General features: G+C 41.4%; 2 protein-coding genes across 2 annotated transcripts in view; both read right to left on the bottom strand.

The window, feature by feature from the left end:
- BPTF (bromodomain PHD finger transcription factor) overlaps positions 1-167 on the bottom strand; it is a 122461-nt gene extending 122294 nt beyond the window's left edge. The window contains exon 1 of the mRNA XM_015423639.1: positions 42-167. Within this exon, the coding sequence (XP_015279125.1) occupies positions 42-167 (126 nt within the window). The remainder of the gene's footprint in view (positions 1-41) is intronic.
- A 10879-nt stretch (positions 168-11046) lies between these two features.
- NOL11 (nucleolar protein 11) overlaps positions 11047-27536 on the bottom strand; it is a 32988-nt gene continuing 16498 nt past the window's right edge. Inside the window, exons 10-18 of the mRNA XM_015423669.1 lie at positions 25629-25732; positions 21167-21244; positions 19113-19297; positions 18819-18944; positions 16041-16265; positions 14958-15036; positions 14449-14541; positions 12333-12440; positions 11047-11189 (exon numbers count right to left, since the gene is read on the bottom strand). Of these exons, the coding sequence (XP_015279155.1) occupies positions 11076-11189; positions 12333-12440; positions 14449-14541; positions 14958-15036; positions 16041-16265; positions 18819-18944; positions 19113-19297; positions 21167-21244; positions 25629-25732 (1112 nt within the window). The 3' untranslated portion in view covers positions 11047-11075. The remainder of the gene's footprint in view (positions 11190-12332; positions 12441-14448; positions 14542-14957; positions 15037-16040; positions 16266-18818; positions 18945-19112; positions 19298-21166; positions 21245-25628; positions 25733-27536) is intronic.

The following is a 27536-nucleotide window of genomic DNA, read 5'->3' as shown; positions in this document are numbered from 1 at the left end:
TTCTTAGCAGGGGTGGATGCTGCGGAAGGAACGTTCGGTACCTTAGGTTTCGGTTTCGACCTCTCGGTATCGGAGAAGGACTTAACCTTCGATGTCGACGGCTTCGATGTCGATGCGTCAGCAGCGGAAGACATGATGACGGAGGAAATAACCGGCGGGTCAGCCATCGGTTGAAGCGCCTTCTCCAAAAGAAAAACTCTTAAACGTGCCGCTCTGTTTTTCCGAGTTTGGTTGGAAAACTGCGCACAATGTTCACAAGAGTCTGGCTTGTGGGTCTCCCCAAGACAGAAAATACAGTACTTATGGCCGTCTGGAGGAGCCAATTTACTTCCACAAGTACGACAACGGTTGAAAAATCCCACTTCTTTGACTTTTTTGCCTTCTTCTTCTCCATAGACTAAGGAGAAAAAGCCAGCGACAAAGGGGGGGCCCAGCGGCCCGAAGGCCTGAGGTAATTTTACCTCAGACGAAAAACAAAAAGTCTCCTTTTAAAAAAAAAAAAACAACACAGAAAAGAAAGAGAAACTGAACAAAAACTGAGGCGAAAAACGAGAGCTAATCACTAAAAAGTGATCCAAAAGCAGCGATCCGGCCAAACCTCTCGAAGAAAGGTCTGCTCAGCGCGGCGGAAAGAACTGGCGGGATGTCCGTGCCTGCCCTTCTGGGCATGCTCACTGGGGCTCCTGAGCATGCTCAGTTGGGCCAGGCACAAAAATCCTTTTAAGAGAGCTTGCTAGGCACCGGCAGATCCAGCGCAGGCGCACTAGATCCCATTGGTGTGAAGCACAGAGACCACGAAGAAGATCAGAATGGTTTCCAATTGGCAAAGGTGTCAGACTTCCTATCTGTTCAACCTGTATACGGTACATATCATAAGGAAAGCTGAATTAGATTTAAATGAAAATTTGTGGAAGGAACATTAACACATTACATGCAGAAAACAGTGAAGACCTGAAACAACTACTGATGGTTAAAGAGAAGTGCCAAAGCACGGCTGCAGCTGAACAGCAAGAAGACAAAAGTAATGACTACTGAGGAATTACAGTTTTAAGGTTCTTGCCTCAATGATCAACCAAAAAGGGAGACTGCAACCAAGAAATCAGGAGACTGAGACTTGGAAGGATAACCATGAAGGAACTAGAGAAGATTTTTGAGTATAAAAAGTGGGTTCTACATCAAATTAAGCATGAATTCTCCCTAGAAACTGAAATGACTGAGACTATTGTATTTCGGTCACATCAATGGAAGACCAGACTCCTTGGAAATGGCAGTAATGCTAGGAAAAGCAGCAAGAAAACAAGACCAACGTGAGATGGATTGACTCCATAAAGGAAGCTACAGCCTTCAGTTTGCAAGACCGGAGAATGGCTGTTAACAAGAGGACGTTTTGGAACTCATTAATTCATAGGAGTAGAAAAGAGCAAGAGTCCAGTACCACCTTAGAGACTAACAGAATATGTGGCAGGTAGGAGCTTTCATGAGTCACTGCTCACTTCTTCAGATACACATACTTCAGATACTGAAGAAGTGAGCAGTGACTCATGAAAGCTCCTACCTGCCACATATTCTGTTAGTCTCTAAGGTGGTACTGGACTCTTGCTCTTTTCTACTGCTACGGACAGACTAACATGGCTACCCATCTTGATTAATTCATAGGGTCGCTGTTAAGTTGGAAGCAACTTGATGGCACTTAACTCACACACACATGTCTTGCTATGGTTCAAGGTCAGCTGCCAACTTACAAGCCTGGGAAAGATTTTTTTTTTTTTTGGCTTGTAACTAGAGTGATCAAGGAAAACAGGATTTGTTTTGTTTTCACTAAAGTGACTGTTTTCCCCAATTGTTGGATGCTGTTCTGGATTCACTGTATCCATTTCTTACTCAATGGTTCCATTTTGTTTATACACAGTGTTACCATGGGTGCTTTGGCACAGTAAGGACTTTATGTGGAGTAAGTGGGTGATGAGCCTGCTTTAAGAGGTCTTGAGCTTTCAGGCATCTAAACCAGTTCACCTGCGCAGGGGATGAGGGCATCACTTATGGACATGCATTGTCTGCTGCCACACATTCCTCTTCTCAGTAAACAGCCTGGGGCTTCACAATATCTTCCTCTAAGATGGGTTGCCACTGAAATTTTTTACAGAGAAGGGGGAACCTCAGCATATAGTATGCCATAAGGAAGAAAACGCTAAGGAAAAACCATCAGCAATATGAATGTATTCCGTACTGAAATAAAAACAAATTTATTAAGCAATAGTCTGTTGCATATTCCTATTTTACACTAATGCGTTAATTCTATATTGAGGTTGGTGGTCACAACCCAACAGTTACTGTTTATAATGTTAGTATGCTACCAGGTACTACTTCACAACAATAGCAGCTCTTGAACATGATACAATACCCAGGGGTCATTTCCTTTTTTTTTTTTTGTAAATAACTTTTTATTAAATTTTCAATTTAACTCATACATTGAACATTAAACATTACATAAACTATTTCAAGAATATCCTTCTTTACATTTTAACATCAATAAAATGCAAAGTCTTTATATTTATCAGGTAATCTAAAAGAGTTTGGTTGACATGCTGTTATATATTCAAAAAAAAATACCATTTATTCATAAAATTATTTTGGTTTTTTGGATTATCTGTTGCTATCAGCTGCATTGCTATTTTGTCTGACACTATTGTATCCCATATTTTGGTTCTCCATTTAGATAAGGTTGGTAGTTTGTTTTCCTTCCACATTTGTGCTAACAAAGTCTTAGCTGCCATCAGAAACATTGTGATAACCTCTTCTTTTTGTTTAGAGTTTATCAGATTTGGCCAGTAATGTAGTAGAAGGGATTCCGGAGTGTTTGGTATGACTATACCTGTTATGGTGTTTATTTCCTGTATGATTTTTTCCCAGTATTCTTGTACTTTAGGGCATGCCCACCAACAATGTTTTAGATCTCCCACTTCCCCACAACCCTTCCAACAGTGTGGTGTTGGTTTGAATTTGCTTTTAAATAAGCGGCTAGGAGTAATATACCACCGTGTGTACAATTTAAAGTGTTGAAGTTTCATATTTAGGTGTCTGCTCGAGAACACTCCTGAGTTTGTTATATGATTCCATTGCATGTCAGTAAAATTGATTCCACAGTCCTTTTGCCAGGCTTTTCTAATTGACGATGGTCGAGACCAAACCTTGTTGTTCACCAGGCTGTATATTTTTGCTAGCAGTTTTTTTGTGTCTTGCCCTTGGTGTTTTAAAAATAATTCAAAAGGTGTCAGATCTCTGTACAGATCAGATGTTCTATCTAATTCCGATAGTGCATGCTGGAGTTGAGAGTATGCCAGCCAATCTAGAGGAATACCGCTCTTTAGTTCAATTTGTTGTTGTGTGCCTATTTTTTTATTAAAAACAAAATCTATTATCCTGTATATACTTTTATTTTTAAATCCTAACATAAATTTTTCCCCCATACCTGGGGTAAACCAAGGTTGATCGAAGATAGAATTCAAAGGTGAAACTCCAGGTGCTAATATATGTATATTTTTGTTCCATAATTGTAACGTAAGTTTTAAGAATTGATTCTTTATATTTGAAACACCTTGTTGTTTTGGTGCGTTCCAAATCACATCGCAAAGTTGTCTATGTTCTAGTTCTACTTGTTCTATATAAACCCATTTTTTGGAACAATTGGTCAGTGAGTAATAATGTATATTCCTAAGTTGTGATGCAATATAATATTTTTCAAAATCTGGCAGTCCTAGTCCTCCTAATTTTTGTGGTTTGATCAATGTATTATAATTTATTCTAGTTTTCTTTCCATTCCATATAAATTTGGATAACATTTGTTTCCAACACACAAATACTTTGTTTGGTATTGTAATAGGTAAAGTTTGGAAGAAATATAAGAATTTTGGGAATAAAATTGTTTTGATTAGATTTATTTTTTCTAACAGATTTAAGTTCTGCTTGTTCCAGTCATTAAGTTGTAACTGTGTTTTTTCAATAAGTGGTGTATAATTGGCTTTATATAGATCCGCCAAATTTAAGGGAATGTTTATACCCAAGTGCCTCCATTCTTTAGTCACCCAATTGAATTTGAAATTCCTTTGTATTACTGCCTTCTGAGTTGATGAGGTTTGAATAGAATATATCTCTGATTTTTTATAGTTAACTGCAAAACCAGAGATTTTTCCAAACTTTTGTAAATGAGTTACCAAATTGTGCAATGATGTTTCAGGTTGTGATAAATAAAAGATGGCGTCATCAGCGTACAAGCTCAGTTTGACATGCTCATCTTTTATCCGTATTCCATGTATGTTTATATCTGTTCTGATCGCATGGGCCAATGGCTCTATAGACAAGGCAAATAATAGGGGCGACAAGGGGCAGCCTTGTCTAGTGCCCCGTGTTAAATAGATGTCATCAGATCTAAAATGATTAACACACACTTGCGCCGACGTTGAGTGATAAAAAGCTCCAATTACTCTTTGAAATACTGGGCCAAAATTCATAACGTTTAGAAGTTCCAGCAAATATTTGGGTTCCACCCTATCGAAGGCCTTTTCAGCGTCTGTGGATAATATGATTGAATGTATTTTATTCGATTTACAGTGATTTATGATGTTTAGTGTTTTACGTATACTATCCGCAATTGTACGGCCTGGCATAAAGCCACTTTGGTCGTCATGAACATAGTTAGTGATTATTTTGTTTAGTCGTAGGGTTAGGATAGTCGATAGTATTTTAAAGTCATGATTTAGGATTGATATTGGCCTATATGAGGCTGTCATCAATTTATCCTTACCAGGTTTGGGTAATACTATTATGCGCGCTTCTGACCAACTTTTTGGCATTACGCCTGTTTGTAAGATATGACTGAGGGTGGGTTCTAGTTGTTCCATCAATGTGGAAGAATTTTTTTTGTAAAATTCAATTGGGATTCCGTCTCTCCCTGGTGTTTTGTTGTTTTTCAATTTTGATAACGCCTGTTTTATTTCCATAGGGGTGTAGCAACCAGGGGTCCTCTCCAGAACCCAAGGCTGCTAAAGCAAGGGACACAAAGCACAGGAATTTACTAAACAGTATCTGCCACCAAGTCACTTTTCAGTTCCCAACTAGACTGGAGCAAAGTGACTAGAAAACTTCAGTCTTAACACAGGAACACAGTTCACAGACCAAACTCTGCCGTCTCCACAGCAGGGCTGGGCAAGAACACAAATTGGTAGTAGGACAACCAAGCAGTCTTAGACAAAGGATTTAGGCTTTGAAAACTCTTGAGGCCAAGTAACCCAGACACAGTAAAAAATATAGTTTCTTTATTTAAATAAATTGTGCAAAGTTAATAAAACACGAGACATAGGTAGTGAGGAAACAAAACAACAAATCTAAGCATAACCAGCCTAGCTATACTTACAAGCAGCAAGCACATAGGGTTTTACCCGTACAGATTCCAAAGAGGCAAATAGTCCATAGACCCAAAGTATAAGTCCACACAGCATCTTCCCTCAAGATGGTAAATCCAGGTATTCAAGGCATTATGGCGGGTTGCTTTGAGTATTGATCAGGCTTGGCCAAAATACCCAAAGAATCCACACTGGTTACCAAAGGCATAGGTTCTTATAGAAAAGGGGGGTCACGAGGGGCTCCGGCCGGGTAGCCACTCACAACCCTACCAAAGTGATGTCACAGGTGCCAGTAACTAGGGTAACCAGAATATCCCATAATACTTGTTTTTCAGTTCTGGGGAATCGAAAGTTATTTCTAGAAGATAACCCGACTCCCGACTCCCATCACAGGTGCAATCAGTTGGGAATGTTGCTAATGAATTAATGGCCGCCAAGGCCACACTGCTAAGGGTTTGCAGCTGGTACAGTCATGGAAGTGAAGGTCATAATTCTCCCGTTATCAGAGTCATGCAAGTCTTAAAGGGAACTACGAGGCACTAAGAGACTTGCAGGCGCCTCTAGGACCCTAAGATTTACAGCAGCATAGTTAGATAGCACATTCCAGGCCTAAAAAGGACCCAGAATCCTCTTTGACTAAAGTTTGGTCAAGCGAACTGCAAGCAGACAAAAAATGGAGGCTATTTTGCATTACAAGGGGTTATTGGTTGGTCTAAAAATGTTTGGTGTTCATCTGATAGTTTGACATTAAATCCTATGGAGCTTAAATAGTCCCTTATATTTTCTAATTCTGTCTGGTCTGAAGTATAGAGTCTCTGATAGTAGACGCTGAAGGCCTTCGATATGTGATCTGAAGTTACTTGTATATTTCCCTCTAAGTTTCTCAGCGCATGAACTAGTGTCGATGCTCTTTTTTTCTCTACTTTGTGTTTGAGTAGTTTTATGGATTTTGAAGTTCTTGTGACGTACTTCTGTTTAATGTATAGCAGGTTTTTTTGTATTTTCGATGTTTCCAGTAAGTCTAGTTTCTGACGTTCTGTGTTTAATCTTTTTAATAGTTCCCCCCCCATATTGCATGTGTTTTAATTCTAGATCCTTAATAGATTTCTGAAGATCTGTAACTAATGTTTGTTTTTCCTTTTTACAGAAGGAAGCCAAAGAAATTAATTGGCCACATAAAACAGCCTTGAAGGCATCCCATACTATTGTTGGATCTACCTCTGTTGTTGTGTTAATTTGAAAATATTCTTTGATTTTCTCTTCAATGTCTATAGTAAATCTATCGTTTAATAATAAAGATTTATTTAGCATCCAGTTTGGTCCTTTCTCGTCTCCTTTTTGGTATTTAATAGAGCCACTGATCCATGCGTGATCTGATAATGTTATGGTACCTATTTCTGTATCTTGAAAGTGTGACATTAAATTTGCAGAAGCCAGAATGTAGTCAATTCGTGAATATGTCTGGTGCGCATTTGAATAAAAAGAAAACTCTTTGGCACCTGGGTTCATAATTCTCCACACGTCAATTAAGTTATTTTTATCTAGGATATTCCCAAGTTCTGTATTAATTGTTTTTTGATTTTGACTTCTCATGTTATGTCTCTGGTAAGTACGATCTATTCGTGGATTAATAATATAATTTAGATCACCTCCTATTAAGATTTCTCCCTGTTTAAATTCCATTAATGAATCAATCACGTTTTGTATAAAATCAATTTGGTCAACATTGGGCGCGTAAATGGAAGCAATTGTTAATGGTTCTCCGTTTAAAATTCCTTTAATAAAAATAAATCTACCTCTTGGATCAATTTTTGTGTGTGTGTGTTGGAATGGAAAGTTTTTCGATAAAAGAATTGCGGTACCTCTAGATTTGGAAGATCCGGCTGCATGGTACTGTCTGTCAAACCAAGATGATTTCAGGACTTGTTTTGTAGATTTCCTCAGATGTGTCTCCTGCAAACACAAAATATCAGGGCGCTGCTTGGCCCAAAAAGATGAGATTTTGTATTGTTTCCTTTTACTATTCAGACCTTTAGCATTCCATGTAATTATTTTCAACGTTTGTGCCATCTTAATTCACATATATCTTGAACTTTTCAAACTATAAAACAAAACTAAACTTAATCTAACCTTTAACCTTTAACTGACAATACTACCCTTTACCAAAAAGGGTACTCTTCCTGCTTATTTTCCGGGGGTGACTACCCAAGAGTCTCCCCACCAGGAAGGAATCATAACCTGTTGCGGGGGGAATAATGAAAATTTTGCTTTGTATTGTTGGCTAAAGATTAGCTCAGCCTCTCTCCCTCCTTTGCAAATCATAATGTCTATTTCAGTAGTGGTTTTAATGTAGATATCATTTTCCTGATATGAAGTCAGTAATCATTACAAGAGTAATCTATAATATTGTTTGGAATATTTCCCTTTTGTTTCTATTCATATTTAATATTCCACATTTCATTTTCTTGTGCTATAGGTAGTCTTATAGAGCAACTTTACTATTTGTACCAGTTAGTAATGTTTGAAAACTTATAACTGTCTTGCACCTTGGCTTGCACTAGAATTATCATAACTCTGATCAGTCTGTTTATAATAACAAGTTTTGATAAAAATTTTAACTTTCTTATATTCCCATCCATGTATAATGTTCATTATAAATTCATGATTTTGATTCTTGTAAAAACACATAAAATCAATATAGATGTATTTCAAAAACCTATATATTGCTCTTAAAAAATTCATTAGTGGTTTTGTCAATATAAACTTTTTAAATCAGAGTGGGTACCTGTTAATTAAAGATAAGCACCTTTCATTATCTATTAAACATTTAATAACACATTAACCATTTTTCCATCTTTGTGCTTTGGAGTAGTGTAACATTGGAGTGTTTCTAGTGAATAGTATAACTTTAACCATGAACTATAACTTTATCATTCAATATTTTTAAACTTCTTTGTTATCCTCTAACATTTTCAAAGTCTTCCAGCAATAATGAACAGTTTAGATAAACAGTGCTTTGTTGTATGCTTCAACTTTATATTTTTCCAATTCTAGATGTATTTAATTTCTAAAGTTCCTTTGTCTTCCTTTCCTTATGTAATAAATTTCTAAAGACGGTGTAATGCTTGTTTCTAGGTGTGAGTTCAAGTATTGTCTGTGCCTTGGTCTTCGTCCGTTGCGATTTCTAATCCCAGAGTTGATAGTAGGGCTCTTCCAGAGGAAGCATAATGTGCCTGATGTAAAATCCCGTTTTTATATACATGTAGGTCTGAGGTTGGGCTCCATCTGAATTTTACGTGCGCCTGAAACAGCTTGGTTGCAATGATTTTTAAAGAGCGCCGTTTTTCTAGCGTTTCGATAGAAAGGTCCAGTAAGACTTGTATCTTGTCTTCATTATATTGTAGTGTCCCTTTTACTCTCGCCTCGCGTAATATTTTATCTCTTATTGATGAGTATAAGAATTGGACCATTATGTCACGCGGGCGATTTTTCCGAGCGGATGCTAGTGGGCCCAGCCGATAGGCTTTCAAAATTATCGGTGCCTTGCCCTCCTCGAGATTTAACGTCTTGGCCAGCCATAAGTACATAAATTGTGAAAGTTCTTTACCTTTTTCTTCTCCCTCCTTCAGACCCCGAAACTTCAAATTCATTTGCCGCCAGCGTTGCTCTAGCGAAGTTATTCTTGTAGCCATTTGTTTCTCTGTGGCTTGTGTGTTCTTGCTTTCTTCCCGCAGCATCAGCGCCAGCTCCGCTGTGTTTTCAGCGATTTTTGTTGTCTCTGCCAAGTCTCTTGTCAGTTCGCTGATTTGGCTTTGCATGGGTCGGATGATCTCTGCTACCATTGTGGAAAGTGATTTAAGTAGGTCTTCTTTTAAGTCAGTTAAGTCTTTTTTCGTTATAGTTGCATTTGGGTCCGTCGGGTTTTCAAAAACGTCTCCCGCTTTTTCAGCCGCCATTTTGTTTGTCTCTCGGCGTTGCTCTCTCGTTTCAGCATTTTTTGTATTTCTGGTGAAATATGCTTTAACTGTCTTGTTCTGCATAGATTTCTTTGTCGGTTGTTCTTTAGAAGGTTTTCCCATTACTATGTGTTGTTGTATTCATCGGAAATATTCAGTTTTCAACGTCTTTAGGAGGGTTTGGCTTGGAGCTTTAAAGAAACGCGTCCGCCATCTCTCGCGTTGCTCCGCCCCCCAGGGGTCATTTCCTGCAGGAGCGCACAGGAGGGGAGTTCCGGCAGTAAAGAGCCCAGGGGGCGGGTACATGCAAAAAGCCCTACCCCCTGCTCCCAGCAGCCCTCAGTCAGAGCAAGAAGCAGGCAGGTAAGTTGCAGAGCCCCCCCCCGGCCCCCCAGTCCAAAACAGTCCAGTGGCACATTTAAGACCAAGTCTTATTCAGGTGCAAGCTCTCCCTCCTCTGCGAGGACAGATCTGCATATCCCCCCCCCAATAGCTAGCAATCCAAAACAGTCCAATGGAGCCTGAGCGGTGGGTGTTGCCTTCTGACACACTTCCAGTGATCGGGGGTGTGGCATATGCCAATGAGTTATGCTAATGAGCTCCTGCACCTTTTTTTCTACGAAATGACCCGACAATACCTATGTATGGATGTTACACTGCACCCTCAGATGACATACAAAAAGTGTCCATAGATCTCTTGTGACTAAGTGATGTTGCTGATGTAAAGCAGAAATTTCCTGTGCAGCACTGGTGCACAGCTGTACATGTCGCCCAGGTATGCCCGTGTTTCAGTCTAACATCCTCTAGGATCAAAGCAGCTGTGTGAATAACTTGGAATCAAATTTCACAGAATATATTCATAGAATTATTGCAGATCAGCTGTTCTCAACTTGGGCTGAATATGGAGGGTCCCAAAACTAACTGGAGCCCCATGCAGTATTTGGAACCAGATTTCACAGAATATATTCACAAAATTATTGCAGACCAGCAGTTCTCAGCTTATGTTGAATTTGTTTTTATTTTAGTATGGAATACATTCATATTGTTGATGGTTTTTCCTTACCGTTTTCTTCCTTACTGAAAAGTTTTAGGCTGGTTTTTGCAGTGGCCTGAATCCAATACTTTTCTTCTGTTTGTGCAGTGTGGGCCACTGGTGCTAACTGGTTTCTACTCATGCAAAAACCTGTGCCTTACATGAGCAAAAAATACCAATCACTGGAGGAACATGTTCCACAACATTGGATTATATTGTGTAAACTGACGGAAGCTACCCATAGGATCTTAAGCCTATATCTGTAACTGTATTTTGTATACATTGTTTTAACTTGAGAACAGTGATTACTTGCAATGGGATGTATGATGTTAGCTTGAAAGCAAAATCTACAGAACTGATGTGCTGTAAGCATAAAGGAAAAAACGGTTTTAAAGAATGGATTAGTACCTTTCCTTTGATCACTGCCTTATGTGTTTACAGTGTTTTGATATAACTTAAGTTGATTTGTGTACTTGGTCTTTAGCTAAGAAAATTGCAACCAGAACCATTTATGGAGATAACATTATTGTTCATCGATAACAGAAGCTCTCATAAACATAAATAAGGGAGAACAACCAAGCTAACCAGCAGCCCCAACTGAGTTCTCAAAACTGTGTACAAAGAAAAAACACACAGATGCATAGAACAGATTTGTGGAAACAGTTTTATGAAGTACATGTGACATGTTCAAACAAGTTTTAGAACTTCAATGGAATATAAGCCCACATCTTTTGGGTTGTTTATTCTCTGTAATTCCTTAAGACTTCCTTCAATCTTGTTTAGTTCAGAGTAAAAATGAACCTAAAAAAAAAAAGGAAGTAAGTGGTCATAACTTAGGCTTTTCAAAAAACAACTACAAGTCAATATGAACTGCTTTACAGAACAGCTACTTCATGTGACTTACAGTCAGGAAAAAAAGACAAAATGTACCTCTATACTACATGGCTACTATGGTGGGTTTTTCTGTCATCTATCTAATCTATCTAATCTATCTATCTATAAAAGAAAGTCCCCTCACCGTAAAATCAACATCCAGGCAAAACCGCTGGACCTAGAGACACCAAATTCAGGGAGAGCGCTCCTACCATGGCGTAGGTGTTCGCTAAGAAGGGATGTTTAGAAATTCAACCCCTAAGTGGGTCAAAAGGGGGAAAATGTGCTCCCCCCATTTAATTCTATGCGGCTGCCAGGTGACTGCCTCTCTGCACCCCCCACTCTCTAATTGGTTTATGTGGAGATAGTAAAGGGCATTTCTAGGAGCCATTTCAATGCGTGCCTCCCTCATGAACCTGAAGAAATGTCCACCACATCACCACTCCCTCATACCAACTCCCCCTCACACCTCTTACTGCCCCCAAGAAAGCTCCTGGCAAACATCGAGCCAGATACACCAACGCTACAAGGAAGAGGCAACTTAGGAATGTGGCAAAGACATTTGCACATAGTACTTCTGCAGTGCACTGAGCTGCACAGGCCAAGTACCAGCAAGATCACCCCGAGGTGCTCAGAACAACACAGTCTCCATATGAGCAAAACAATCCAGGAATACAAGTAGAGAGGCCATCACTTTCGTGGAAGGTAGCAGGAGTTGACTTAACAGACAACTGCTTCTTAAATGGACAGTTCTATGTGGCCTGCTCCAGAGTGAGCTCATCAAGCAGTCTGGTGATCCTAGCACCTGAGGGCAGAACCATCAATGTGGTCTACAGAGAGGTCCTTTAGTACAGGAAAAAGAAAGGATGTATCACTTCATTTCTTACACTACAATCTTCTCCATTAGAATTCCTACAACAAATGTCACATTTCAAATTTCACATCATCAGTATTATAACTGGATTTACGGAACTTAAATACTGTAGTGAAGCACAGGTATCAGGCTAGTATACAATGAAAACAATAAAACTACATTCATGTTTCCAGTTTCAAATGAAAGAAAAAACTTACTTGGGCTCTTACAAACTTGTGAAGGCTAGAAAGCAACCCTTTTGCTTCCGGAAGCATTACAACCACTGTAAAATGAGCATCTAGGACCAGGCACATCCAGTCCATGATCTGAAAATGAAATGAGTGTTACATAAGCATTTGCTGAGTCAAACCAAACAGCACAGTGCCCAATCTTCAGCACATTTGTGTTTTAGCCCAGCTGGTGTAGTGGTTAAGTGCACAGACTCTAATTTGGGAGAACCGGGTTTGATTCCCCACTCCTCCACTTGCAGCTGCTAGATGACCTTGGCAAGCCATAGTTCTGTCAGAGCTGTTCTTGAAAGAGCAGCTCTCAGAGCTCTCTCAGCCCTACCTAACTCACAGGGTGTCTGTTCTGGGGAGGGGATGGGAAAGGAGCTTGTAAGCTGCTCTGAGACTCTGAGTGAAGGCGGGATATAAATCAAATCTCTTCTCTTCTGACTGGATAGAATTTCAGTGCAAATACGTTTAGGATCACAGCCTTAGACTGGTTATTTATTTGAAATTCTGATGCTTTTGCGACTATTTTCTTCATCATATCCACACTTTGTATCATGCCTAACATGCTATGCTAATTCAGTTTTCAGTAATCTTAGTACACTGCTCACAAGATGTTGCATCATATTGATAGTATTTATCTATATTATGCTTATTAGACATCTCTTTGTAGGGACTGTTATTGACTTACTGTGTAACCTGCCTTAAGTTTCAGTGAGAAAGACAGACTATACAGTAAATATTTTACAAAAGACAGCAACTTTACAGAAGACAGCATTTTTTCAGCCTTCTTTCCAACTATATTAATTCTGTAGAGCTGTTACCAAGTATTTTTTGTCCATACTTTTGACTGCTGTTTTCAAGACTGCTTTTGAGAATTAAATTAATTGATGGTGTTTTATTTAGTAACTGTTCTGTTGAACACAGTGTGTGTCTGTGTGCATGCAGATACACACACACATATAAATATAGGTTCTGGATGTGTTTGTGCTCATTGAATTGGATCTACCAATCTCCCCAGCTGTCCTTTTCAACTCATGGAAAGCTTGAGTGTTAGTCTACAGAGATCCCATAACCTCAGGAATCAACTTTTTTGCTGTCGGGTGGGGGCACAAGAGGAAATTCTGTGTTCATCCACTGACAAATCACTGGATCCAACACTCTGTGTTTTACTTGATTTTATGAAACTGTTTTATTTATTGTTAGCTGTTTTATCGGTCTATTGGGCCAAGAAGTTATAGAAGCACTTTAAATGACACCCCTTTATTCTGGGGTGGAGGAAGGAAAGAAAAATATTTTTTTCTACACCAAGAGCACAGGAGATGCTTTGCAATAACCCCCAGGACACTTAAATTTCAGAGTCTCACTTTCTCCCTGCCCACTCACACTCAATGTAACAATGGAAATTTCAGTACTAGTTTAATGAATTGTTTGTGAACTGTTTGAAGAATTGTTTTTAGATGTTTATATTTATTGTTATTGTGCTTTTATCATGTGAGCCGCCCTGAGTCTGCTATGGTGGGAAGGGCGGGGTACAAATCTAAATAAATAAATAAATAGTTATGATAAAAAGCAGCAATATCAACATGCACAATGTAGCACTCATGAAACATACTACAGACATTGTAGACACCATATAATCAGGAGCAATACAGGGCAAAGATGATAGTTTGGTGGTTGAATTTGAGATTGGCATCAGAACAGATATTTGAAAACAAAACCATAGCACAGAATAAAAAAGCCAGCATGCATTACATTTTTGCTACAAACTAAATTTAAACATGTATGGCTGTTGAAAGTTAGCTGATAGTATCTGTCATTTTTAGTAATGATTCTGTGTTATGTACCAGAATGCAGTACAGACCTTGTTATAGTCAGACACACAAATGCTTATGGGAGAAGTACTAAACCAATCAAAAAAGTCACCCATCTCCAACCCATTCTGCAGGGATGAAATCCGAACATGCAGAGGAATGCACATGAGATCTCTTCAGTTAAAAGAAAAGGAAAGCCTCTACACTACAAGATCCATATAGGTGCATCTGCAACAACTGGTGACTGGAATGGATTAACAAAGCAAGTTTTAGTGTTTTCTCCTCACCTGATTTATAGTTGGACAAAATATTCCAGGAAGGTTTGTAGTAGCTTGTTCACTGCATTTCATATACAGGAACTGCAAATACTGGAGAAATAACTAGAAAGAAAGAAGAAAGCTACTTCAAATGAGTTGTTTATGTCCTATCTTGAACACAATTCAAGTAACACCTTTTATTAAGGACCAGCCTAAATGACACAGAATAGCATGCGAGCTTTCAAGTTCACCAGAACTCTTCATCAGTCTGGAAGTTATAACTATTGAAAGCAAGGTGGAGGCAAAAGCAGATGTTAAACTTCTGAAGGCTCTCCCCTTTATCAAAGTCAATGCAAGGAACTATTTAAGGGCAGCAATGATAATCACAAGTGCCTTTTCTGTCACAGCTATTAAATCTGAGTTTCCTGTGTTAATAGTAAGAAAGCTGCAAGATGTTCGATGGACATTTTTGGTAAATGCTTGAAGAGCAAGAATAACGCTAATCAGAAACAAACTGACTTTTGAAGAAACATACTTACAATGACTTGCTCAGCAGACAGATCTTTCAAATGAGGCAAAAGGAAGGTGTCACTGTATGCCGAACACAGAATGGCATTACTGCATAAGGTTCAAATTGTGTCAAGAATCAACATGTATTAAGATTTGTATCTAACCTTACCTCAAAGGGAGTTCCATAATTAAAAGTTCAACTAGTTTACAAAGAGTGAACAAAAAATCTATTAATTATCAAATGTCTTGCATTGTCTCTGAGAAGAAGACGCTTTGATTATTAAAGCTCCAAGTTTTGGAGCAAAGGCACATAAGTCCTAGGAGACTCTCAACATACAGATCACTGGCTTATAAGCACTTCTAAAAATCCTCAGCCAGAAGATAGCAGTGGGGAGAGAAATTCAATTACTGTACGGTATTGTGTTTAGAATAGCCAGATCCAAAGATTGTTTGGTAGCCGCAAATTCTCTTAGCATTATGCACCACTATGTGCCTAGCTAGACTTGTTTTTAGGGGCTGAGACAGCTCTGAAAGAACTGTGACTGACCCAAGGTCACCCAGCTGGCTTAATGTGGGGGAGTGGGGAATTGAACCCAGTTCTCCAGATTACAGTCCACACTCTTAACCCCTACACCAAAGTGGGGGGAGAGAAAGGTGTCAAATGATTAGGTCAGTACCTCAAGATCAACTTCAGAACCCAAGATAGATTTTGTTGCCAATATGCAATGCATTTCCCTTAAATAAGCCCAGTCCACCCAAGCCCTCAAGAATGAATCTCAAGAGAAAGACTCCGGGGAAATCATCAGCAATAGTTAGGGGAATAAAGAAGCCACCTTGACAGGTTCTGACTGACCTTTTTAGAGGAAGAGTATCTTTCCTACAATTTGACTGGCATGCTAATAGCCAGTTAAACATAATTATAACAAATAAAGATTAATCTACACGGGTCATTGTATCCCCATGAATAAAAAGGAATCCAGTTCTCAACCCCATGGAGCTATTTATCTTTGTAATCAAGCTACAATATCAGACTGGCAGAATGGGGTTCTGAGCAACAGCATTTTTTTACTTTGGGAAAAGGTTAACATTCCTCCTTAGTATTGAAAGGATACAGTAATATGGCTTTTTGTGGTCCAACAGGGCAGAATTTACTTCTATCCATCGCATGAGATTTCTGGGTTAACTGTGCATCGCAGCTGTTTTCCTCTAGTTCAAAACTGAAGCCATTCTGTACCACTTCAGATTGGTTTTTTATTTTTCTGTTACATGCAGTATCAATATAACCAGCTACGGAATCTACATTTATATTCATTTCTTCAAGGCTGTCATCACTAAGGCTGCAAAAGAAAGTACATTTCTACAGTTAGAACACTGATATTTTTTGAATATGACATTTAAAATATAACCGTGAAACTGATATTTCAATAAATACGAGGACAGTCTGCAATGTACAATATAAACAAAAAAGCACAACTTCCGTTTTGTGTAAAAGATCATATATGCAACATGTTGCCAGGGTTTTTCTGAGGATTAAAATACTTCTGTCACTTTTTAAGACAGTCAAAACAGTATTCTAGATACAACCAAGCATTTGTGAAACTTGGTTGCATTGAGTGCAGTGTTTCTGTGGGTGGAATTCCCCCACAGAAACACCCCCAGGAACAGATATCAGGAGGAATTTTGGGCTGTGTAGTCAAAGCTGGGTGGTGGTGGTGGGTTAACGCTGTGCTCTGCAGGCTGAAATTCTTGTACCCACAGAAATTCTGTGGTGCTAAATAAAGGCTGAAGGACTCTGAATTGTGCCTTAAAACATTTACTTTAATGTTGCTCTTGGAATTTTCTTAAAATAGTTAAATGATGGGCTCAAAGCTAAATATATTAGCATAAATGACCATGTTCAATGTAATCTAAACATGTTAAGAATAACACTTATACAAGCTAATGTAGGATCTCCTATACTTGGGGTTTTAGTTAGTAGTGGTTTTCTTTTCTGTATCTTTAGTTGTAGTTGTTTCCCCCTCCCATTTTTCTTTGTAGTTTGTAGTCTTTAGAAAATGCAATAAAAAATCCCCTTTGGGGGTTCAAAAAAAAAAAAGAAAAGGAAAAAAAGAAATTCTGTGCTGGATACAACCTGTCATATTTACCATCATGGATTTATCATCAATTTCTTCATTTCTGAACTTTTTCAGCCCTAAGTAATAAAGGCTAAAACAAAGAAACCTGCTATATCATCCTTACAAAGCGGGAAGTCAATGGAGGTATGTTAGTTGTGACCTGAAGAGGGTTGGGAGACATCTAGAATGACATTAGTGGCAAACCCATACTGAATGTGGACTCAAGGGGTTACTGCTGGAAACCAGTTGTCATCTGTTTGGAAAGTATCCTGTGGAGTTCCACAGGGTGCAATTCTATCCCCCAGGCTTTTCAATCTCTATGTAAAGCCCTTAGGACAAACCATTCATAGCTCTGGGGTTGGATGTCAACAATATATGGATGATACCTAGCTCTGTATATCCTTATCCAAATCCCCCGGTGAGGCTGTAAAGATCCTGAATTGCTGCCTGACTGCTGGGGTAAATTAGCTAAAACTGAACAAATTGAATCTAAACCTGAAAAGACAGAGATAATGCTGGCTGGGAAGGTGGAGATCTTGAAGGACACTGTGCTCCCCACTTTTGGTGGAGTTCAGCTGACTCCTGCTAACTGAATTAAGAGCCTTGGGGTTATGCTGGACCTAACATTATTACTGGAGAAACAAATTAATGCAACTGCAAACAAAGCTCTCTTCCCACTCAGCCTAGCCTGAAAGATGGCCCCTTACCTTGATACAGCTGATCTGGCCACGTGGATCCATGCCACAGTAACATTAAAACTAGACTACTGAATGCATGCTTACACTGATCTCTCCTCCAAATCAATTTGGAAACTCCAACTGGTGCAAAGTGCTGTGGCTCTGCTATTACCAGGGATAGCAACCCGCAGGGATGGCTGCCCATCACTTACTGGGTACAATTTAAGGTATTAGCTATCACGTACAAATCCCTTCATGGCCTTGGATCGTCATATCTGCGAGACTGCCTCTTCCTGTACATTCTGCCACAACAGCTTCACTCATTGGAGCAGTGTCTTCTGTAGGTGCCAACCTGCAAATGGGCAAAATCAACACCTGCCCATACACGTTCCTTCTTCACTGTGGCCCCTGCCTTGTGGAACAGCCTGCCTGAGGAGGTCAGGAAGTCTCTCACTCTCTTCGCTTTCTGAAAACTGTGCAAAACTGAATTATTCAAGGGGGCTTTTTATGCAGGCAAGAGTTGCACTGTACTAAAGCTTTCATAAAGTTACTTGGATAAATTATTAGGGATTGTGGTCTATACATGGTAGTGTATAGCTTGCTGAAACTAGGATCATACTATGTAATTTTTGCATCATTTAATTTTAAGACTTATGCTTTGCTTCCATTCTGTTTTTAGGGCTCTGGCTGGTTCTATACCCCTAATTCCTGTTGCATTGTTCACTGAATGCCCCATTCTGTTGATTGTATTCTTATTCTGTGTAATCTGCCTTGAGTCCAAGTGAGAAAGGCAGACTATAATTACAGTAAATAATAAATAAAAGTGAATGAGTTTCCTGTGTGAAAAATGCCACTTGCTACCTAAAACAATGTCTGCTATCAAAAACTGATACAAAAGAAACATAAGTAGTGCAAAGCAAATGCATGCAATAATTTCTGCTTTTGACACTGCTTTCCAAAGTGATGAGTTATGCAATACAAATTCATTCTCTCAAAACCCCTTTATTACAAAGGAATCTGGAAAGATTTTAGTCGCTGAAAGCAGTTCTTATAAGAATAATCATTAATTGAAGTGTAGGTAAAATTATTTTACATGTACCTCAGGAAAGTCCTCAGACAAGCACAGGTCACTGCTTCAGGAATATCTGGAAACTGCTGCAAGCACAGTTGTAGCAAGCATACATCTGTTTTCTCCAAGGCAATTGTCATTAAGCCTGGGCACATGCTTTAAGACAGAATAAACAGTAAATGTCCAGACCTATTCAGATGAGTTGCTTAATATTTTTTGCTTTCACAGAAACTACAAAAATTCCTGGGAGCATCAGAATTAATAGATGAATCAATTTTGAAGGCTTTAGTCCTTTACATTTTGTTAAGAAAGATTAGAAGTCACCTATAAGAGAGGCCATGCATCTGGGTCAGTTGCATTAGGCAATTAGAAGGATAAAACGCTGGCTCTGCTTCACATCTGTTCACAAGCGCCAATATGATGTTCCCAACACAGACTTGGAAGTTTGGTATCTGAGCACTGGACAAAAAGTTCATCAGCTTTTCTTCAATTACATTCAGAGAAGAATTCTAAAAAAAAAATAAATCAATAGTGCCATCAAAAGTTAGGACTGTCACCTAATTACACTTTAGTCCATTTATCTTATGTGTTTTAATTTTATTATGAACATGAAAATTCATGTTGATTTAAAACAACGGTTTTGAAGAAAAAGTACACTTTGCTTTTTGATGCTTGCCCACCACAGCATGCAATGGGCTGGATCCCATGGAGCCATTCTGCTGGTGGTGGCTCTTTCTCGGAAGAAAGAGAATGGATCTAAAAGATCCAAGCCACTATCCTAAGAACATATTTCCACCTCTCTCTCTTCACACCAAATGGAATGCCTCAAGGAAGATGGTGCCTGCTATGTACAGTTTTCTTCAGTTAATAATTTTAATGCAAGTACTTTTTAAGGGATACATTTTTAATCAAGTGGATTTTAAATACTAGTTACCCTGTTTCAGGCTTGCAAATACTTGTTTATAACTTACGAAAAACTGGTTGGATTCAGTCAGCTTTCCTTTTTCGATCTCACCCAATTCCCCTCCATACTACAGCCCCATCCTGCATGGCTTTTGTACGTGTGTTAGAAATAAAAACTAACCCTGCATCTTCCAGGCCTTTTCCTACTGCCAGAGTGGAACCATCTTAGCTTTACTAAGCCTTTCTCTGTCTTTTCAAGAAGGCAAGATGCCTTTCTTTCTCTCAGAAACACTGTATCAGAGGCACAAGCAGCAGACAGCAGGGAGCACAGGCTTATCTCAACTGAAGGTCAGTTGATAGATGAAAAACAAGAGCCCCAAAGTCACATGCACAGTCGAACATACAGTTTCTGAAGGCCCGATAAGGACCCCAGGAGGGTCCAGCCAGTCTTATCGCATCCATGACACTTGCAACATGCACAGAACGTGTAGTCATGCATGGTCATTCTGATGCACAATGGTCCCATAGAGCTCATGTTGCTCACAAGGTATAAGAAAGGTGCCCACCACTGCTCAGGGTCAGCTCTTCATCTAGACAGGCCCACCCTGCTTGAGCACCCTACTTGCTCTTCATCCATGGCACCTGAGGTACAGTATTGTCTCTATATGCCTTTGTCTGCCTCCCAAGCTCAATCCTGGAGTCTGTGTGGGGACTGCTTCTAATTATTATTATTTACAGAATTTATATCCCACCTTTCTGCCCTTACATCTGTCTCTGAAGAACCTCTGTCTTGACGAGAGCCCATTTCTTTGCATGTGCTGTGGATTGCGGGAAGAGAGAGTACTCGCAAGGTTAGATCCCCGCTTCCTCTCGAGGAAGGACACGATCCACCCTTCCACAGTGGGCTGCATATGCTTAATTGATTACTTGAAGAGGATATTTACTTGGGGGCTTAGAAACCCCATCTTGATACAGTGTTAACCAGTGGGAGTACCCTCTCCAGGTCACCCCATGAGGAAGGAGAGAGACTCAACACTTCTGTCACATGCAGGTCCCATTTTGGATGGTCAAAGAAGATGCCTCCTTCCTTTTTCACCAGCAGAAAAGTTGATTGGATCCAGCCCAATATCTTACTACTTTGTATTGCTGGAAAAAAAACCCTTAATTATGCTTTTTCAGTGGGAACCTAGCTGTGCTAGATTTATCAACAAAAATATGTCTAGTTGTTATAATGTTGATCAATATGAAATGGATAAAACTCACATTTGCCATTTCTCCCAAAAGGAAATAGAGGCTGTTAGTGCTGTACATGAACTACTGTTCTTGCACAACAGTTTCAAGGGACAGTTCATCTGGTTCATGCAAATATACACATCCAAATGCATAAAGGTAAATACTAGAACTCAGGATGCCCCTCAGGATGATGTTCCTAATAATTTGCCCTTCCACTATTAAGAAGGATTTTTCATATTTACCTTTATAATTAGTAGAAGCTGTTCCAGCGTTAGGGGTTCTAGTTGTGTTTTTGCACCTGTGGTCCTTCTTGACCTCAACTGCAACATATAACATAAAAAGAATTTCCCAGAGAAATAATTACATTTCTGTACTTCCTACCAAATAAATGAACCAATTTTTAACAGCAATTATGACTAGATTATAGATCCAGATGGGCAGCTGGGTTGGTCTAAAGCAGCAGAACAAAGTTTGAGTCCAGTGTTGGGGTGTGCACAAAATATTTTGGTATTTTTCAGGTTCGGGTATACTAACCCCCCCCCCCCAAATCAGTATATTGATATAGTCACAAAATAATTGGTATTGCCGAATTTATTTGGCAAAGCTCCCCTTACATGACAAGAAGTCATTAAACTCCTTCGCTGAAATGGCTTCCTCCCATTTAAACTGAACAGTATGGCGGGTTCGCCTATCAGCTGATTGGTTTAAATGCCTTCCCTTCACTCTAAGGCATGCCAGAAGGTGAGTGAATTCGTGCTGCTTTGGCTAGTGAAGCTGAGCCTGAATAAAAGCTGAATAATATTGGCTATTATTTGGCCTCAGCTAGATTGGTAGCAGAATCAGATTAGAAAACCTGATTCAGCTGAATAAATACTCAAAACAATTATTTGGCTCTGTATATACCTTCTGGTACATGGCAGTAGAGGGGGTCTCTGCCACCCAGATAGAGATGTTGACTCTGAAGTGCTGTAATGATTGTAATGTCCCTTACAACTGGGAAGTGGCAGAGGGCCTACCTGGAGATGAGGCTGTCATGTGGCCAGTGATACCACCCATGGTAGTGGGTGGCCACAGCATCAAGGTATTGTGCAGTGAGTGTGATGGGCCCTCCAGAGAGGGCCACCCCCCAACACTGGCTGACACCTGCCCTTTCCTCTACAAGTGACTCTCAAAGTGGGGAAACTATCACAGGGCCATCAAAAGAGGTACCTCAGGGGGGTACCAGCAGCCAGGAACTAGCCCTAGGGCCTTGGAAGGAGGGGGCCTCTGCCATCATGGCCACCCCATCTCCCCTGGCATGGTGCTCATTCAAGTCTCTAGGGCCCAACGACCTAGACTTCCATTCCCTTGTGGCAAGACAGGAGGAGATGGAGTTCGGTGAAGGGAAGGCAGACCAAAGTCCCCAGGCTGATGGCAAGAGAGGTGAGATGACTTTGAGCCAAGGTGGTAGCCCCAGAGTGGGATGGTATGGCTGCCCACATGGGCTGAGACTCCACCTGCTACCCCCCCCCCCAAGGCCCTTTTCCCTGATGTTCACAGCTGATGTTGTGGACCATCTCTGCACCCTGACCCCAAGAAAAGCTGTGGCACCCGAGTCAGTCATCCTGCGGACACTGGGAATCACAGGAGTTCCTGGAGCCAGCAGCTAAGGCCAACGTCATGCAGTGGGCAAACTCAACATCTTCAGAAGGTGGCAGAGTGGGGGCAGCAGGGAATGGAGAGGGTGAAGATGGAAGAGGTGGGCAACAGCTTCTGGAGTTGGGTGGTGTGGATGTTGGTGTCCCTGGCAACACAGGGGACTCTGGTCCCTTGCTTGGGCTCAGCCCCCCCATCCTCTCTACCCTGTGGACGGCAAACAGGAGCAGCTGGAGACCCACTGTGAGTGGCAGGAAGCTTTCGTCAGGGGTCACCTGTACATGGAAGGGTTGGCAGCTGTGACGGCAGCTGCCAGGCACCTGGATGGGCTATTTGCTGTCACGAGAGACACTGGGGATAGACAAGTGCACACTCAAAGGCTGCTGGGGGACCTGTCCACAGTGCTATTGGCCCCTACACAGTGTCCGACCGCTGCCCCAGCAGCTCCTCCCTGCTCCACCGCCTGTAGGGGTGGCTTAGGGTCACCCTTGGCAGAGTGGGTGGTCTGCTGGGAAGTGCAGCTGCCGGTGAGCAGAAAACACACATGATTGCACAAAATCTCAACATTTCCCTGTGCCCTTTCCAAGGTGAGGGTGCATTTTGCACCATGTGAGCCAAGGGCCTGGTTGGCATTTCTGTGGGAGGGGGGTTGCTGGGGCCCTTGCCAACTATGTTAGCTGTCGAGGCACTTGTGACAGAACTTGGTCCCTTTAAAAGGGGTAGCCAGTATCCCTGGCCACACCTCTTTCAGTCCCTGGGTTGTGACCATCACTGGGCTTGTCCCTAGGCCTGCTGGCCCCTGATAGGTTGTGCCCTGTCCATCATGGCCCAACTGCTGCAACACAACATCTGGACGGGATGCTATGGCGCAGTTGCTGGGGACATTGATGCAGTTGCAGCCTAGAACACCCAGCTACAAACTCTTTTTCCTGCCAGTTGCTCACTAACCAAACCCTTCAGGAAGCAGACTAACTCAATTGGTGGCCAGCCACTGCAGCACAGGCAGGGCCGGCTTTCCCGCTAGGCCAACTAGGCACTTGCCTAGAGCAGGAGGCCCTGGATAGGGCGGTGGGTCCTGGATGGGGGCGCCAAAGTTCGTCTCCCCCCGCCAAAAGCCAGCGCCGATCCCTGAGGCTCCCCTCCGCGTTCCTCCATGTCCTTCCCGCCTGCCCGTACTCTCTCCAGCAACCCATGGCCGGCGTGGGGGGGGGGGAGGATTGTGTGAATGATTCTCGGCAGAAGCGGTGAAGAGATCGTGGCCTCCGGGGGCCAAGCGACAGCGGCGTTTTGCCTCCCCCCCTCCCCGGGGGCAGCCTGCCGTTTGCATGGGCCCCGGAGGGGACTGCCGTCGCCCGAGTTTCCCAGAGGGTAGCTGGCGGTGGAACTCCAGGTTCCGGGAATGATTCACACAATCCTCCCCCCCAGTGCGCAAACTTGAGGCCGCGGCGCTTTCTTTCTGCCGGCGTCTGAGCCAGCCAGCCAGCCCTCCACCTCGGTGCGCCCCAGGACCCCCCCCCCGTGCGCAAACTTGAGGCCGCGGTGCTTTTTTTCTGCAGGGCGCGCTTACCTCCTGCGTGGCGGTGCCTGCAGCAGCTCCGGCAGCCTTAGCTCCCCCGGCAGGTGGCGGCAAGCATGGCCCCGGCGCGGGCTCCCCTCTTCATATACCCGCTCTGCCGGCGCCTTTCCCCGCCAGCCATGGGTCACTGGAGAGGGTCCGGGCAGGCGGGAAGGACGTGGAGGGACGCAGAGGGGAGCCTCAGGGATCGGCGCTGGCTTTTGGCGGGGGGAGGCGAACTTCGCCGCCCCCATCCAGGGCCCGCCGCCCCATCCAGGGCCTCCCGCTGGGTTCCCAGTGAAGCGGTTTCCAGGCCCCACTGGGAGGTTGGCACCTGCAGCCTCGCCTCGGGCCGGCCCTGAGCACAGGTGCTCCTGTGCTGCTTGTTGGCTACTAAGTTACTACTAAGTTTTCTCTACATGAGTATTACATGTGATCACAAAAGCAAGAAGGACACACTAATACATGCTAACTGATCAATTAGATAAGCTTAATAAATTCCTTTTGGGGCGAGGATTGCCTGCTGGCTGTATTCCAAGAAGCTATCACTGAATCCAGTTGATTTCAATAATAACAGGACCTTTTTTTTTGCATAAAGTCACTGAGAGAGTGATGGCTGGACAGATCCAAACACTTTTGGATGAAGCTGAGTGGTTGGCCAAAGGGGGCATGCTTGGTGGGGGCATGAGATATTTTTAGACTGGCATTTAATGTTGCTATTTCTGTTTCAACATTTCCTTTCATCAAATTGTTCTATACTATCATTACCTTGGGTCCTGAGACCCTCACAAGAAAGGGTCAGTGTACCCCCTTATGTATGGGATCTTCCTTGTGGGTGGAATGTGGATTGTATGCCAGCCACCTCAGCTGTCTGTGGATGTGTGCCACCACCCAACAGAGGATTAAGTTGCTGAGTGGCGCTGGATTTTGACTGTATTGTATGTCCTTCATTATGTACTGATATATATTGTTATGTTGCGCACTGCCCTGGGTCCTGCCTGCAGGAAACCGAGTGGGATAGAAATAAACTAAACATATTAATATTCTAAATAAGTAAATTGATCTGTATCAGTCAGACAGGCTTGGGGACTGAGACCACCTTGGCCATCCTGATAGATGATCTGTAACGGGAAGTGGATGGGGGGGGGGGAGTGACCCTGGTTGTGATCCTGCTACATCTCTTAGTAGCTTTCAGCCACAGTATCCCTTCAGGATGCCTCAGTGTTGGGAACTGAGGAGCAATGCTTTCTGATGGTTCTACTTGTTTCTAGCCTTAAGGCATAACAAAGAGTCTTTTGGCACCTTAAAGACAAATATTGGGGCATAAGATTTTGTGAGCCAGCATCCACTTTATCAACTGTGTGAAATGTTACAGTCAGATGGCACAGATTTAAACCCAGAACTACACAGCTAGTTCCCTGGAACAGAGTCTAAAATTATAGTACATTTTATATTAATTACATATGTATTAAACAACATTATAGGAAGAGAGAGGTAATAGCACGGAAACATACAAGTCTCTTAGATTCACTCTTAGCAGGTACAGTCTGATCTGGCTGTACACATAATAGGCCATCTTCCTGAAGCATATTCCAATTCACAGACAGAGATTTTGTTTCTGTAAATAAAAATACATAAAACAAATATTCCTTTTAAAGGGACAAAATACATCCCCCAAGGGGAAAATAATGTTAATATAAAACTGAACAAGGAACTTGGTTTTTACAATGCCACAACTCAATCTATACAGTCTTTCCCAAGCAGATTACATTCTTGACATAAGAAAGGAAAAGAGGGAAGCAGGAGTTGTGATCATACATTCTGGAAGCTTTTTTTAAAAAATTGAAGGGTAGATATGTTTAGTTTTAAATGGTAGATCAAAGGGTTGGATTGTATCTTGTATTAAGTACGTAGTCTTTATCTGAGGAGTCCAACCTAATATTTTTAGAAATTCAAACACCTCAGGATTTTAAACCATTATTTTAACAGAGAAACATATAATACGGAACAACCACTTTAAAATTAATTCTGATTTTAACACAAATGTATTAAAATCTAATTTACATGGGGGAGAATCCCCATACGCCAAGCTAAGTGTGCTTTACTATGCAAACACTGAGACACTGAAGAAAAAGCCTCCCTACCAAGATCAAGCTTAATAAATTCAGCACAATAGGCCTCTTAGTACACTTCTTACTATGGGTTTGATACCAGGGAGCATAATTTGTAAGTTACTGTGAATTTCATCTCCAGGTTTTAGAAGATGTCATTACTTCACCCAACTAGGAGATCTTAATTCTTTCAGGCAAGCTACCTAGTTTGTTCAATTTGCATGCTTCTTATATTAAAAAAAACAGGGTGGAATCCTAAGTATAAAACAATGGAAAAAGTATGTAGCCTGCAAGAAGTGTTTCGCATAATTCTCCTAGATCTAGCTAGTTAAGAATCAACGTGTACACTGATGCTGAGATTAGATATGATGCTGAGCTTAGATATATTGCTACATATATAAACATATATAAACAAACTGATAAACATGGTTATATTGACACTTAATATGGAATTTATCAACTATCTGAATAACACCCAGAAGATTTTTGTGCTTGTATCTATCTAGGGTGATGTACATGGTTCTATTCCTCATTTCAGCCTCACAATTGCCCTGTGATCTGTTAAGAGGATGAAAAGCTCATGGTGACCCAGTGAACTCTAGTGGCAAAATCAGGATTTAAATCCTAGTTTTCCATATCCTAGTCCAATATTCTAACCACTGCACAATACAGATTTAACCAAATGGAGCCAGTATAGAAAGCAAGAGGTTACAAAAATCAATTCATCTACCACAGTTCGCATATGAACAATCAATGACAAGAACATCATAAACTTTTTGTGTCGTACTATAAAACATTCTGATGTGAAATGATACATAAAATTTGTACTCCTACTGAGGATCACTCAGACACAGTTCAATAAAATCACTGCAGAAAATGCTAGGCCTCAGGGCAATGCGGGATGGTTGAGCCTTGCATTCATCCATCCATTATCCTTACTTCCCCTTCTGTACTCTTCCTCCTTGCTTTATGACCCTTGACCTAAATTTTAGTTAACTTAGGCTTGCCAAGCCCCCACGGGGGGTGGGCGAACCCCTGATTTCCGACTCCCTTACCCGCTTTTTTGAAATCCAGCATCGGGGGGGGGGGATGGCGACCAGAAGTGACACTCTAGCATTTTAGTCCTCCAAGTCTCTATGGCTATGAGTGTCCATTCCACTTCCCTCTAGTGTGTGCTGGTGAGTCCCGCCCCTGTTTTTTGCAGCAGGAGCAGCCTGAGGCAGTTCTCAGAGCCCAGAAGAGTCGAGGGTCCAGGAAGGTAAGGTTTAGGCTGGCCAGGGCTCTGTCTCATGGTCACATTTGTTTTTCCTT

Source organism: Gekko japonicus, unplaced genomic scaffold (assembly GCF_001447785.1).
Source record: "Gekko japonicus isolate JY-2015 unplaced genomic scaffold, Gekko_japonicus_V1.1 scaffold33, whole genome shotgun sequence".
NCBI classification, from domain to species: Eukaryota; Metazoa; Chordata; class Lepidosauria; order Squamata; family Gekkonidae; genus Gekko; species Gekko japonicus.
Note: the sequence above shows the minus strand (reverse complement) of the source record. Positions and strands in the feature narration are given on the sequence as shown.